General features: G+C 39.6%; 1 protein-coding gene across 5 annotated transcripts in view; it reads left to right on the forward strand.

The window, feature by feature from the left end:
- Positions 1–14,433, forward strand: part of LOC113541518 (rho GTPase-activating protein 26) — a 62,012-nt gene that overhangs the window by 20,713 nt on the left and 26,866 nt on the right. For all 5 annotated transcript variants that reach the window (XM_026938524.3, XM_026938523.3, XM_026938521.3 and 2 more), the window contains exons 2-4: positions 7,105–7,200; positions 12,448–12,509; positions 12,600–12,671. In XM_026938524.3, coding sequence (XP_026794325.1) covers positions 7,105–7,200; positions 12,448–12,509; positions 12,600–12,671 — 230 coding nt within the window. The remainder of the gene's footprint in view (positions 1–7,104; positions 7,201–12,447; positions 12,510–12,599; positions 12,672–14,433) is intronic.

Here is a 14,433-nt window from a genome sequence, read left to right on the forward strand (position 1 = left end):
TCCAAATACAAGGCCTTATTATATAACACAAAATTAAATATAGTTAGTGCTCTGAGTCATTATTTGTGGCAATTAAAAGTGGATAAAAACATGATGAGTACCTTTAACTGTCCTGTAACTGAAATGGTCAGATCTGTTTGGTCAGTTCATAATCTTACCAACAAGCAACAGCTCAAGTGCTTTGACAGGTTGAAGAAATACTGGAAGGATAACAAGCAGAAACACATAACATCAGCAGGGATGAGGCTGGTTTATACTTGATGTGTGACTTTGTGTGCACATGCAGAAACGAGGGCAATGAAAGCAGCATTGTTGCACACACATCTGCGTACTTCATATACATCTGGAAGATTAATATAACTAGAGGGCACATCAGAGCCAAATCATCCCTATCCATCAGGTTTCCAAGTCAAACTGTAAAATGTTCAGCGAGTGTAAACACACTGATGATCTCTGCCTCTCTTTCTGGCGTCGGCGTGATTGTTGTCGTGGTCTACATCTCAAACTGAAACCATGATGTGTGAGCTCATGTGACTGATAACATGAGAACGCTAAGATTAATATGTTCCTCACTGAGTGATGGAACATTTGCATCAGTATTTATAACTGTTGTGGTATTTGAAGTAGCCTTGTTATGAACCATAAACAGTGACATGTTTATCTCTGAAGAGCTAAGGCTATGAAGAGCATGAGGAAGTGATCTGTAACACACACTCTGTACACTGCAACGTTTTTTCATTACCGTTTCTTTGCTTTTAATGACCAAGGCAGGGCCGAGCCTGGCAGCGCTGTTTCCGATTGTTCGGTTGTTGATGTGGTTGTAGAGGCAGTGGTTGTGTTTGGATGGTAAAGCTGCTGACTGAGCTTTGGCTCCTCACTTGTTCTCGTTATGGCTCTGGACTCTTGTGCTGCTGCTGCTGCGACTCACGTGCTTTACAAACATTGATCTAAAACATTGATCTCTTTCCAACATTGATCTAAAAAAGTGCTGAAGAGTTCTGTTCAGCTTCTGTCTGGTTTGAGATGGTGATGTTTTCTGCTTGTTTTTAAAAAATGTGTCCAGAGACACCTCCCAATGAGAGTGTGTGCCTATATTTCTGTGGTTTGTGATCAGCCATAGTTTAGTTTTTACATGTCTGTCACCAGAGATGTGTTAACCTCTCTCTCTCTCTCTCTCTCTCTCTCTCCATCTCTCTCCCCCTCAGCTGATGTTGAATTATGTGAGGCCTTCAGTCATGTTCCAAGAATCTGTTCTGCAAATATTCTACGAAGTTGTGAACTGTCCAGAGCACATTCTGAGTAATGTTCATGTTATTGCACTAACACTATATAGCATTTGTGAGGTTGATTATTTCACCTGTTACATAATCCTGAAAGCACTCTACAGGTAATGATGGAAACATTCAGCAATGACGATGTTGCACCAGATCTGTAGATGCAGGATGGAACTGTGTCATAGCCTGGAACAGGATAAAGATTGTTCTCCATTTTTTGAAGTCAACCAACTGCATCTTTTCACCAAACTGCTGCTCATGCTGCATCACACTGAGAGGAAATCGGCCCTCTTCTGCATATATGATCTCATAGATGCTCATGATTAGCTAGTGTTGCTGTGATTGAGGATTGAGAGGACAGAGCACTGATCTTCATTCTGGATCCAGAGGGCTCAGGAACAGGAAAGTGTTCATCCTATCACTGGGAGGTCGTAAGTTCAAATCCAGATGATGCTCCGTGGCCGAGGGTCCAAGAGAGCGTTATGGAGTGGTGTGCTGTGCAGGGTGTTCCTACACAGACTTCCACCTGGACATGACCTTAAAACAAACAAAGCTGATGGAGCCAACGATGAATAGAGTCTAATGTTTGCAGTTAGCATGAGATCATGGCAAGCAGTTGCCTGGTTGCTTTAAATTGTTGAACAAAATCATTATTAGCATCAAGTTACTGGTCTGTGATGGTGTTAGTCTTTCAGTTGCTAAGTTTTAGCAGATGATGTGTGTGTGTGTGTGTGTGTGTGTATATATGAGTGACATTGTGTCAGCAGGTTGAGATCAGGAAGCAGAGGACAGTAAAGGAGAAGAATGGTATGGAAATAACGCTGGGACTGCCCCAGGCCCGGCCAACAGTTACCGCTTATTTTAGCGCCCTGTCACTTTTTTCTCTCCTTCCTCAGGCATTCTGACAATCTCAAGTGCCAAAACAAAGTCCGCTTTTCACTGTTGTTGTGCATTTTAGAACAATTGTACCAGATGCTTAAAACAACAGACTTGATTAGCTTTGTTGTTGGCTACCCAAGAAGTTCTCTCACATTCTCTGCATGATCCCTGACTGGTGACTAAAAGCAAATATGGAAAAAGTGTCTGTGTTGTGATGCTGTTTTGGGAACTTCTAATTGAACAGAGCTGTGTACAACATACATGACTTGTGTTTAATGATGTACGACCGTACAACCGATCCATCTTTTCTGGTGTGCATCACGTCAAACCAGCAGATTGTGGATGAAAATATTTGTTGTTATTGTCTTTTCTAACTTTTTTACCAGAAGCTGGAATATATTGGATGTTGGAATATATTTTGCACCAAATCTTTTATTTACTTTTAATTAAGTTTTAAGTGTCATTAATGAAAGTATCATTAAATCCTGATAAACTGCACTCCTGTTGGCTTGTTGTTAGCAAACCTAAATGCTAGATATACAGACGGGTGACAAATTAAATCAAAAACAACGTAAAGTGTCCCTGTAATGTGATTGGCCATCACGAGTCAGAAAAGCTTCAGTGCTCCCTGGTTCTCCTTGGTATGGATTCTACATGTCTGTAGGACTGTACTGGAGAGATGGACACCATTTGATCAAAAGACATCCTGTTGGTTTGTGTTTTGATGATGATGAAGATGATGATGGTGGAGAACTGTCTAACCCATCGATCTGGTGACTGTGAAGGCCATCGCATTCGTTCGACCTCCTCTGATCTCATCCTGCACCGACATTCACCTGAAGAGCAGCCGTTCTTCTGCTTCTCCTGACGCATCACACTAATATACAAACATCTCGGTCATTGTCTGCGTGTTTGACCATAATTTCTTTCCCACGGATCTAAATGCACGTCACTTTCATAGCTAGATGATGGATTTTGGGTTTGAACCCCCTAAAATATTTGCGGATGGTTAATATAACACACATACCGCGCAGCTGAATATGTTTAAAATAACTGAGCAGTAATAGTGATGAGCTTGTCCCTTAGTTGGTTTAAACACATTTTATTGGCTACCAGCTGCTATGGTGTGAAACAGAATTAACCAGTCAGAGTCATGCATTTTCTGAGTTTAGGAAGGTGATGGTCTGTGCTGTAAGGGAGGTGAGGCTAGCGCATGTGGAGAAAAAGACGTGCAGATGTGGTTTTATAAGATAAAATATCACTTCCTCTATTACTAACAGCTCATTTTCAGTGGAACTGTTATTTTAATCATTTAAGACACAATCTACTATCCATTTCACCTTATTAATACAAATACCTTTATTACAACGTCACGTCATCACAGCTCCTACTGCTGAATATGCATAAACTCGTAACACTTATCTGTTTCACTGTACAGAACATGCTGGAGTTTATTTAGTAGATTTCCTCACCCGAGCCTGAAATTACCTCCTGGCTACACTTAGTGCTTAGAGTCACTGCAGTTAGTGTTACTGAATAATAAGCTTTAAGATGAATAACTGAATAATAAGCTCACTGCTCTTACTTTTTGGCAGCGCGTGCTGTAATGTGTGACTGCTGTGTCTTGTGGCTTTCAAAGAAAAAACTGATCTTTTGTGTCGTCCAGCTTCCTGCCAAACTGATTCATATTTATACTCTTTGTATTGGACAGAATTTACACACGGCAAATTGTCTGTGCCCAAAAAGTGTGTTTGATTCTCCTGCAACTATGAGTCACACGTTGCGTTTTGGCTCGCATTGCTGTAAGCGATTTCTCTGGGGCAAGACGAACATCGATGTCAGAACCCATACTGCATGGAAAGTCTTTTAGAAGGGAGGCGTATGTAATGCTGAAGGGTCTGAGACGACATGTACTCATGAAACGTTTAAGGCTTTTAAACTACATTGTGTTATACTGTTGCAGGACAGACACACTGCTGCTTTATTTTATTCTGTTTCTGTGTTTCATTGGCTTTTTCTAGCTCAAAAATTCCTCTATCTTTTAACCTCCAGAGTCACCAATCACTCCGGCGTCATTAAGTCATGTCTTTTCTTTATGACTATCCCTCAAAAAAATGACATTTCTAAGCGATATGGCCAACATCTGGCTTGAAAGTTCAGTGCGCTTTTCGTTAGGCGTTGACAGCCCATGTAGAGTTATTCTGTAGAGCTGTAAATAATTGTACATAGTTTGATTTTATCTTTATCTATTTTTTTACTATCTTGTGTACATTTCTAAGCCCTCGGAAGGCTTTGTTATGTGTGTGTTTTATGCGTGTTGACGTAGTATGTTTTAAGTGAAAAGAAAGAGTACTTAGGTCGTATTAGCTTGGAAAAACAAGACAGCAGACACTTGCATGGCAAACATTTTTAAAGGTTTTATATAAAATCAAAAGCAAAAGCAACAGAAACAGCCAGAATAATCCAGATTGCCAAGGGCTAAAGCTGTCAACATCAATCTTATCAATCTAGCTGGATGACGTTTTTTTTTACTGTATTTAGAATTTAAGGACTGAGATATAAGAGAATGCAAACAGTCGGATGAGTTTATAAAAGCAATAAGTAATAAAATACAGGCAGTTTCTAAAGGCAGTAAAGCTAAAACCCCACACGGCTGAGATGCAGATTCTGACCTACAAGTCAGCGATTTACTTCCAGCTTTAGTGTCGCATCTAAGCAGTTTTTAAGAGGTTGCTCATGTTTGTAGCTGTGCACAGATCTCCCTCTAGTATTGTCTACACCAGTTATATTTATTGCCTATTCCATGGTAACTGGCTTGTTTTTGCTGAAATCCATTAAAGCCCCAGAGCTCAAGATGGGCTCGTTGTTTGCTGGAAAGCCGCTGATGTAAGAGAGACTGTGGGATAAGCTTGAATTTGAGTTCATATTAGCTTCAGCGTCGACGCCAAATCTGAAACCTGGATCGAGATTGGGCGTAGAGGGGCTCGGTTATGGGAAGGTGGAGCGTACGTGTGTCATCTTGTGAATTAACACGGTTTTAGAAGTGTAGAGCTTTTGGTTAACAGCATGATTGCCGATGTGTGTAAATATTCTGTGTAAGATTTGTTTGCTTATCTTTTTAAACCATGGTTAATTTGATGATTGTATCAGCGAGCTGGTTCGCTCAGGGTTTGGACCTCAGACAGGCCCAGGCTTGCTCACTGGATTTTTCTCAGGGGGTGTGTGTGTGCAGGGTGTGTGTGTGTGTGTGTGTGTGTGTGTGCAGGGTGTGTGTGCGCACGTGCGTGTGTGCAGCATCTGGTTGCTCTCAGCTTGTGTTTGATCTCTGCTCATTGGACAGTCACTGAGATTGGTGTGAGGTTGTGGGTCATGCGGCTTTGGCCATGAACAGAGCTGTGACTATGGTGATATGAACACAGATACAGCCTCTGATGGAATATTATGTGTTGTTTTTGTGTTGCCATGTGCTTTGTAAAATGTATTTGTCATTCTATTTTCATGTCAGTGACAGAAATTAAAAATAAAACATGAATGCTTCTTTGATTATTGTTTCAGAATCTAGGCAGGAGAAACAAAAACAGTTTTCAATTTTTATTGTCTTTACTAGCAGATAGAAAATTTCAAAGTGACTTGTGTCATGTTTTATTTTTTAAAGTTCTGTTAATGACATGAAAATACAGTGACTAATGACCATATCATCATCATCATCATCATTATCATCATTATTCTGAGGAAATGCATGACCACTGTGGACAAATGATGAATGATGAAGCTACAGGAAGTCACCAGTCACTTTTTTCCAGCAGCCGATGTCCGTAAGAGAACCGGACGTCCCCATGAAGAGTTGAACCCGAGCTGGTCTTGGACCGGGGTCAGAGGTCATACATTCCCACTCACCATGGTCACGTGCTTCCTGAATACACCATGCCGATCGCTCGGCTTTCAGAGGACGCAGTTCATGTATAACTTCCATCAGACATGCAGGACAGTGGTGTGTCATGTCCTGCTAGTCCACCATCTTTCACGTTCTTCTGTAGAAACATCACTCAGCAAGCCCTTGGTCTTCAAAGCAGAAATTACGCGGGTGGTGGGCGAGATGATGAAAAATATCATATCACGATTCTCTAAGGCATTTCTTCAGATCTACAGATTTGCTAACAAACTGCCAGCAATAGAGTTGCATTTAAAAAATGTGAGAAATAATAATAATAATAATGATGATACATTTGTTTATTATTTATAAACACGTTTATAATACATTTCTTTTTATATCTAATTTTTGTGTATATGTAATTTGTGTTTTTTTATATTTATTTATTTAATATTTATGACATTTTTATTTATTTATAATTAACATAGAAGAAGAGAATTTCATTTTTTAATTTTACAGTGTTAAAGATTTAATAAAAAAATTTATCGTCACATCAACTGCTTCCAGTCAGGTTGTAATCACATAAATGTTAAAACTGTTTTAAAATATTAATAAAAAGATATCTCGCTGAAAATTGTATTGCAACATACAGTAATTTATCACAATATGGATATTATATCGCATCACCCAGCTGTAATTCTGACATTATGACATGATCTTTCATCACATTTCAGGGCTGTAAAAGTGAGTGAATTGAGTTTTGTGTAACTCGATATGTTACTGTGCACAAGTGGATTTTTTTGTCTCACATATCAACACAAAAATGTAAAAACTGACAAGAAGGGCTGCTTAAACGTCATGTTGCTATCTGTTCTATCTGTTTCTTGGGCTAACTCAGAGGATCAGAAGCGTTAAAGCTTAAAGCGTTAAAGAGACAGCAGCGGTTTTGGTTTCGAACTGCTTTTCGGAAGCTGTGAAGGGATATGAAACTGTGTTTTTCGCACCTCAGTTATAGCTGCATGTGCTTTTCACAGCCCGAGACGTTGTCGCGTTTAACACCTGCCCTCGTCTCTTTTGCAGATCTGTCTACAGCACAAAGAAAGTTTGCAGAGTCGCTGAATGAATTCAAGTTCCAGTGCATAGGGGACGCCGAAACGGATGATGAGATATGCATTGGTGAGGCATCACACTGTTATCACATAGTTCTGAAATACTGTCACTTTATGGATTATTTAAAATTTTTTAAAATAATTTTATATCTTCTTACACATTTGTCCATCAACAACTTCATCCCAGCTGAAAGAAGACACAGATTGAAGCAGCCCATATAACACTCCTGATAATTCACAGATTGTTTGTTTAACTCGGTGGAAAATTCTGCATGTTCAGTCAAAAATTCTGTCAAAACTTTTAGGACATAATCATTTTTTCCCCCTCAGTAATGCTGCAGCCTGGGAAAGACTGACTGAAGCCTCAGGACGAGCGTTTCTGAAACAGAACTCAGTACAAACACAATACGATATATTTTTGTGCTGCAGATTTGCCAACATATTGGCAAGTTTGCTCAAAAAAACTTGCCAATGCAACAACTTGGGGTTTGTAATTTTCTGTAATTTCTCCTGGAAACTCATTTGGTTAAGGCAGAAGTTAGAATGAGCAGAAAACGAATCTCTCTTCAGTTGTCAGGTGTAATATGAAACGTGAGGGAAAAGCACTAAAAGCATTAAAGCAGTGGTTCCATGTAGCAGTGCCAAGAAGTCCATGATTTTTTAATTTAATTACAGTGTTGGAAATTACAACCCACTATTATTACAGTTACTGTATGTGTTATTGAGTTATTAGCCTGTTTAACTAGACCCTTGAACTGAACCCTAATAAGTGAAAAAGAAGTCAGCCTGTAAATAATTAGACGCTACTTGGACCTTAACGTGTTCTGAGCTCTGAGCTCTGTGGTTCTGTACCACACAGAGTTTCCTGGCTGGAGAAAGTTTGAGAATTCCTTCCTGATCTATAACATATTTAATATTTTGTATTTCTATCGTATCATGTTCATTCATTTATCTTCAGTAAGCACTTTATTCTGGTCAGGTCTGCGGAACCCCGGGTGTGAGCCGGGAATACACCCTGGATCAGACACCAGTCCACTGCAGGGCACACACACACACACACACACACTCTCTCACACACACACACACTTGCACCAAGCACCAGTTTAGCTTAGCCAGTCCATCTACCTGCATGTTTTTTTGGTGGAAGGAACACTGGAGAACCTGGAGGAAACCCACATGGACACGGGGAGAACATGCGTAGAAACTTCACACAGACAGAACCCCAAGCTCAGGAACCCTGGATCTATGCACTGCAAAAATAATATCTTAGCAAGTGAAGATATCTTAAATAAAGTAAAAGTTATGTACTATTTCTGATTATGAGATTGTTATATAACAAATATAAGAGCAAGTGAAATTATCTGCCAATAGAATAAGACAATTTCAAGCTTGAAATGAGTAGAAAAGTCTAGAAGTAAGTCTAATAATCTTATATTTGGGTTATTATAATCTTACAGTAGGAAATTCTAAATAAATTTGACTATATTCAAGACATTTTCACTTGCTAAAATGTCATTTTTTGCTCTGTGGTGTCTGTGGGATATTAACATTTAAGACAGTTCTACACTGTTGTAGGATTGAGTTCTAACCTTAATTTAATACACGTGGAACTTGGAGTTTATTGAGCTGATGTTGGGATTTTCTGTTGGACTGGATCCATAACCGGTGGAGCTGCAGAAGGAAAAATCGCCTCCTGGCATGCGGAGTGTGTAGCGTTACTCTGTGCCATGTGCTTTTGCCTAAGCAGTGAACAGTCGGCCAAAAATCAAGTGCCAAATGCATTAATGTGTTTTGTGTGTGCAGATAAAAGGCAAATACTAAGATGATAAAGTAAGAAAGTTGGGTTTCCTGCTGTGTGAGATACAACCAGAGATACAGTACAGTACAGAAGAAAACATACAGCATAGTTTCTGATTTTATGTGAATCAGCAGAACTTACGTATTAATGCTTTAATTTTGCAAAAACAGTCGCAGAAGCTGCTTGATAAGCTGGTTGGCACTTTAAACAAATTTTCAATTGTAAACAAACTCATTTGCTATTATTAAACGATTAAATACATCAACATATCAGATTATAACCCTGATCATTTCACTTTGTAATGAGAATTAGAAATCATGGCTAAAGTGATGTAGTGATAAATTGTGTCACAGAACACTTTTCATGTATCATGATATAAAAAATATGTATATTGTTTAATTCAAAGCAGCTGATTTAATGGTAAAAATTCGATTTTGAATCTTTAAAATTGTAAAATCTTTACTATACATCATATAAACTATATCAACAAATTCAGAATTTCACAATTGTTAATGTTTTGGTGGCAGTTTATTAGCAAACCTTTATACTGTGATATACGCTATATGGCCAGAAGTATTTGGACACCCCTCCTAATTGTTGAGCCACACCCAACACTTAGCCATGCAATCTCTGTAGACAAACACTGGCAGAAGGCTGAGTCATGCTGAAGAGCTCAGTGACTTTAAACGTGGAACTGTCATAACATGTCACTTTCCCCATAATTCAGTTCATGAAATTTCTGTTAGATCTTCCTCAGTCTTTAATGCAAACTCACAGAGCGGCGCTGCCGAGGGTTAGCTTTCCTCTGTTGTAGCACTCGCTACAGAGTTCCAAACCGCCTCTGGAAGCAACATCAGCACAAGAACTGCGTCAGGAGCTTCGTGAAATGGGTTTCATGGCCTTTGGGATGAACTGGAACTGGAGACTCCTTACCCGACATCAGAGCCTGATCTCACTAATGCTCTTGTAGCTGAATGAACACAAATCCCCACAGCCACGCTCCAACATCTAGTGGAAAGCTTCCCAGAAGAGTGGAGGCTGTTATAGCTACAAAGTGAGAGCAACTCCGTATTAATGCCCTGGATTTGGAATAGGATGTCCAACAAGCTCATATAGGTGTGATGTTCAGGTGTCCACATACTTTTGACACCATATAATGTATATTGCAGAAATGACTTCAGTTATCATGATATGATATTTTTGTCATATTGCCCAGCCCCAAGTCTGGGATAGCAGATGTCCTCTTTAAGATATTACTTGAATAAGCGAGAGAGAGAGAGAGAGAGAGAGAGAGAGCTCAGATGATTCTCAGCCACTTTAAGGAAGTTTCAACACTGCACCGCTTTAGCGCAAACAGGCCCTGACTTGTTATTTGGTGCTGAGCTGAGACTTGGCCGTTTGCCTTAATGTGGCATGAAATATTTTGATCTTTATTTCAGATGTGATTTTAGATACAACGTCTATGTACCTTACCCCCGTGTCCATGTGAATAAACTCAGTCCTGTACAGGACTGAGCTGCTGATCACTAATGATCCGCTAGCTTGCTCTGCTAATGGTGAAAAAGTTGTACACACATATTGAGATCTTTACACAGTCACCTAGTGACATAAATACCACAATAAACACCGCTGTCTCACAGCCATTTTTCCGTGGAACCTTCTTGTCGATTTTACGCCCGTTCTGAATGACGGAAACCTGATATGAATAAGATCACAGGTACATGCGGGTGATACGATTCACCTCAGTTGCAGGTGCTGACAATGGGCCTCATTTATAACGTTTTAGTAAAGCTGTGTAAATGTTTTGCGTAAACCAAACTGACCTAAAAATTTCCGCTGAGTTTATGAAAGTTTCGGAAACGTTGATTTTTTCGTACTTGCGTGTGTATGCTGATGAATGCCAATCACCCGTCAATTACCAAGTGTGCACATGGAACAGCTCATTTGCATTTAGTGACGCCCACAAAACTTCATAAAAGGTCAATTGCACAGACAGCAGCGAGCATGAAGTGAACGATCAGGGTGAAGACTGAAAGGGAGCTGAGGCGTTTGTTTACGGCTTACGGCTCTGCGCAGACAGACCGGCCCGCCACCATTTATTTTATCATAACTGAATGATTAATTTTATTTGTCTTCATTTATGGGTTATTCTTTAATTAACAATAAAAAATAAAGCGTCTGGTTTTGAGTAAATGTTGTGGATGGAGCTCTGAGTCCCTGAGCGAGTGAACTAGCATGAGGACGTGTTTCTGATCGAGACTCTAAAGCTCTTCTATCAGTCGCTCTGGATAAGGGCGTCTGCTAAACGCTGCAAACTTCATAAACACAAACAGTTTAAACTCCACAGAATATTCCAGAGAGAAAAGTGCAGTAATCCCTGCAGATTATAGAATCTGAAGTCCATCAGGTCGAGGTTTACATTGGCTAGTCTTCTTATGTGTAAATTTACAGGACTTTCATGAATACCAAAGTTCTTGTGTAAACGTTTGTACTAATGATTTACACATAAATCCATTCGTATCCAGCTTGATAAATGAGGCCCACTGTTTTGTCATGAGGAACAGGACTCCTTCATCAGGAGGAGCTTCATACAGAACATTTTAAGCTGTTGTATAATCTCAGGTTTGCGCATGTGGACGTCTGTGTTTCAGGTCAGACCTCAGGTTTTCAGTAAGGTTCAAATCCAGAGACTTGACTTTGTGTTTCTTTAACAATTTCTGTGTTAATTTGAAAGTATGTTTTGTTCATAATCATGGTGAAAGCTCTGTCTATGGCCAAGTCTGAACTTCCTGGCAGAGGCAACCAGGGTTTGGGCTTCACAAGAGTCCCTGAACCATAAAATTTAAAGCACGCAGTTGTATAGAACGTCTCTGTGTGCTGTAGCTTTACAGTTTCCCTTCACTGGAACTAAGAGACTGAAACCTGTTCCAGCATGACAATGCCCCTGTGCACAAAGCGAGCTCCATGAAGACATGGTGTGTGAAGGTTGGAGTGGAAGAACTCGAGTGTCCTGCACAGAGCCCTGACCTCAACCCCACTGAACACCTTTGGGATGAACTGGAACTGGAGACTCCTTACCCAACATCAGAGCCTGATCTCACTAATGCTCTTGTAGCTGAATGAACACAAATCCCCACAGCCACGCTCCAACATCTAGTGGAAAGCTTCTCAGAAGAGTTGAGCTCATTATAACAGCAAACACACAGGGGGAATAAATCTGGAATGAGATGTTCAACAAACACATATAGGTGTGATGTTCAGGGGTGCACAAACATTTGGCCGTAGAGTATATGTACTTGACAAGTGAAGGTTCAAAGGAAGCAGGTTTTGAGGTAGAAGAGGATGAGAATTGGCTAAACCCTCGGCTATGGAGGACAGGATACCTGAAGCTCCAGTTATAGTCACATGCTGCTAAGCAGAGAGCTCCATATTGTGGTCTGACGTGTACGAGTCTAGAAGAAGAAATCAAAAGATCTTAACATTCTGTGTCTTTGTCTGTTTTTTTGTGTTTAATAGCCAGATCACTCCAGGAGTTTGCTGGTGTTCTTCAGAACCTGGAGGACGAGAGGACTCGGATGGTGGGTGAACCCAGAGCCTTAATCATTCTCAGTCCTCTGCATCATCACTGACAGATTTTGGGGAAACTAACTGCATTTGTTTTTCTTCAGATTGATAACGCAAACGATGTTCTAATCACACCACTGGAACGGTTCAGGAAAGAACAGATTGGAGCTGCCAAGGTAAGAGCTTCTTCTTCTTCTCAATTAAGATGTTTTTGTCTATCAGTAAAATAAAATGTTTAAATAAAATGGGTATTGATATTAGACATTTGTAGCTACGAGAACTCCACGTCAAGCATAAGAAATCGGAGAAATCTCAATTCCTGAGAATTAGCCAAATCTTTGACCTTTAAAAGCACTCCTGAGCTGAGCTCTGAAAATGTAATCAATCGCACTTGGCAGTTAATTCATTTAGAAGATAAAAACATAATTTTTGGTGTAACAGTCTGTTTTCTGATCAATAATATCCGATGCAGTGTGCTGCTAGTGACATTAAAAAGATGAGTGATTTGTTATCACCGCTGCGTTATTTCTGAGAATTTGTGTTAAATTTGCATTTTAAACTCAACTTCAACACTGATTGCGGAGTAAAAAAAAAAAAAGTGATGAATAATACACAGAATTTACAAATTCTGCAAAGTGCTGTTAATGTGTAGTTTTATTATTTTTAAGACTTTTTTTTTGCCAGAAATCTTTATTAGTTATGAGTAAACATAAGTGTAGGTTAATTTCAGAGCATCTTAATTTTGTCTAATCCTTGTATTTGGGAAGGAAAACTCTGGATTTTTGGTGAATTTCTATTATTTTAACTCACAAATAACAAATAACTGCTTTTTGGACTCCCAAGTTTCCTCTGCACGCTCAACTAGAGTCACTGCTTATTGTAGCACACTGCCATCTGGTGGTGTTATGTATAAATTGTATTTTTTAAATTTTGAGTTTCATTCACTCATCTTCAATAATCACTTCATTCTGAGCAAAATTGCGGTGGATCTGAAGCCAATCCCAGCATCACTGAGTGCCAGGCGAGAAAATCAACCCCAGATGAGACATATTTTGTAAAAGTTTATTTGCCAATGCGTTATTGGAAATCAGTTCAGTTCAATTTTATTTCTATAGCACTTTCAACAACGGAAATCCAGATGTCGATTTAGATCCGTAATGAGGTGAAAGTGGTGAGATAAAACTCTCTGATATGGAATAATTAAAGAAATCTAGAGAGGAACCGGACTCAAAATGGAACCCGTCTTCTCCTGATAGAGGCTTCATTACAGGAAGTGGTCATTGATTTAAAAAAAAAAAGAAATACAAAAAGTACAAAAAGCATTGGAAATATACAGAATGCACGAGCATATGAGGCTTGAGATGGAAAAAAATCTGATCATGTTGTGAAAAGAGTCCACAGATGTATGTCCAGAATTGATATATTTCTGTAAAGCTGCTTTGTGACAATGTTGTTAAAAGCAGAATACAAATTAAAATTGAATTGAATTGGAAAGAGTTTGTGGGAGGTGCAGGTCTCGTTTCTGAGGTCACCAGGTGAGCTTTGTGTGAAATGACTGTGTGTGTATGACTTTGTTGCTGTAGCATGGCGTTACATTCTTTAGCCATCTACTCTGTTGTTCAGCCTATTTCACACACACACACACACACACACACACACACACCCTTATCCCCTCAGGTCAGTTTATAACCATTCCAGTGGACAGGCCTGTATTTGTTGGACACGTGCAGAAGAAAGAGAACAATTACTGCTTTTTCACCACTGCGTCACAAATCCCATAATGAAGTGAATGTCCAGAAGGGTTCGAGCGCTATGCAGTTCCTTCCAAATTCTGACACCTAATTTACATCGCTAGCATCCAGAGAATTTCATTCTTGGTGCTTTAAGCTTTTTTTTCACTGGAAATGGATGATGTGTGGCAGCACCGTGAAGCATCTC

The sequence above is a fragment of the Pangasianodon hypophthalmus genome, chromosome 15, assembly GCF_027358585.1.
Source record: "Pangasianodon hypophthalmus isolate fPanHyp1 chromosome 15, fPanHyp1.pri, whole genome shotgun sequence".
NCBI classification, from domain to species: domain Eukaryota; kingdom Metazoa; phylum Chordata; class Actinopteri; order Siluriformes; family Pangasiidae; genus Pangasianodon; species Pangasianodon hypophthalmus.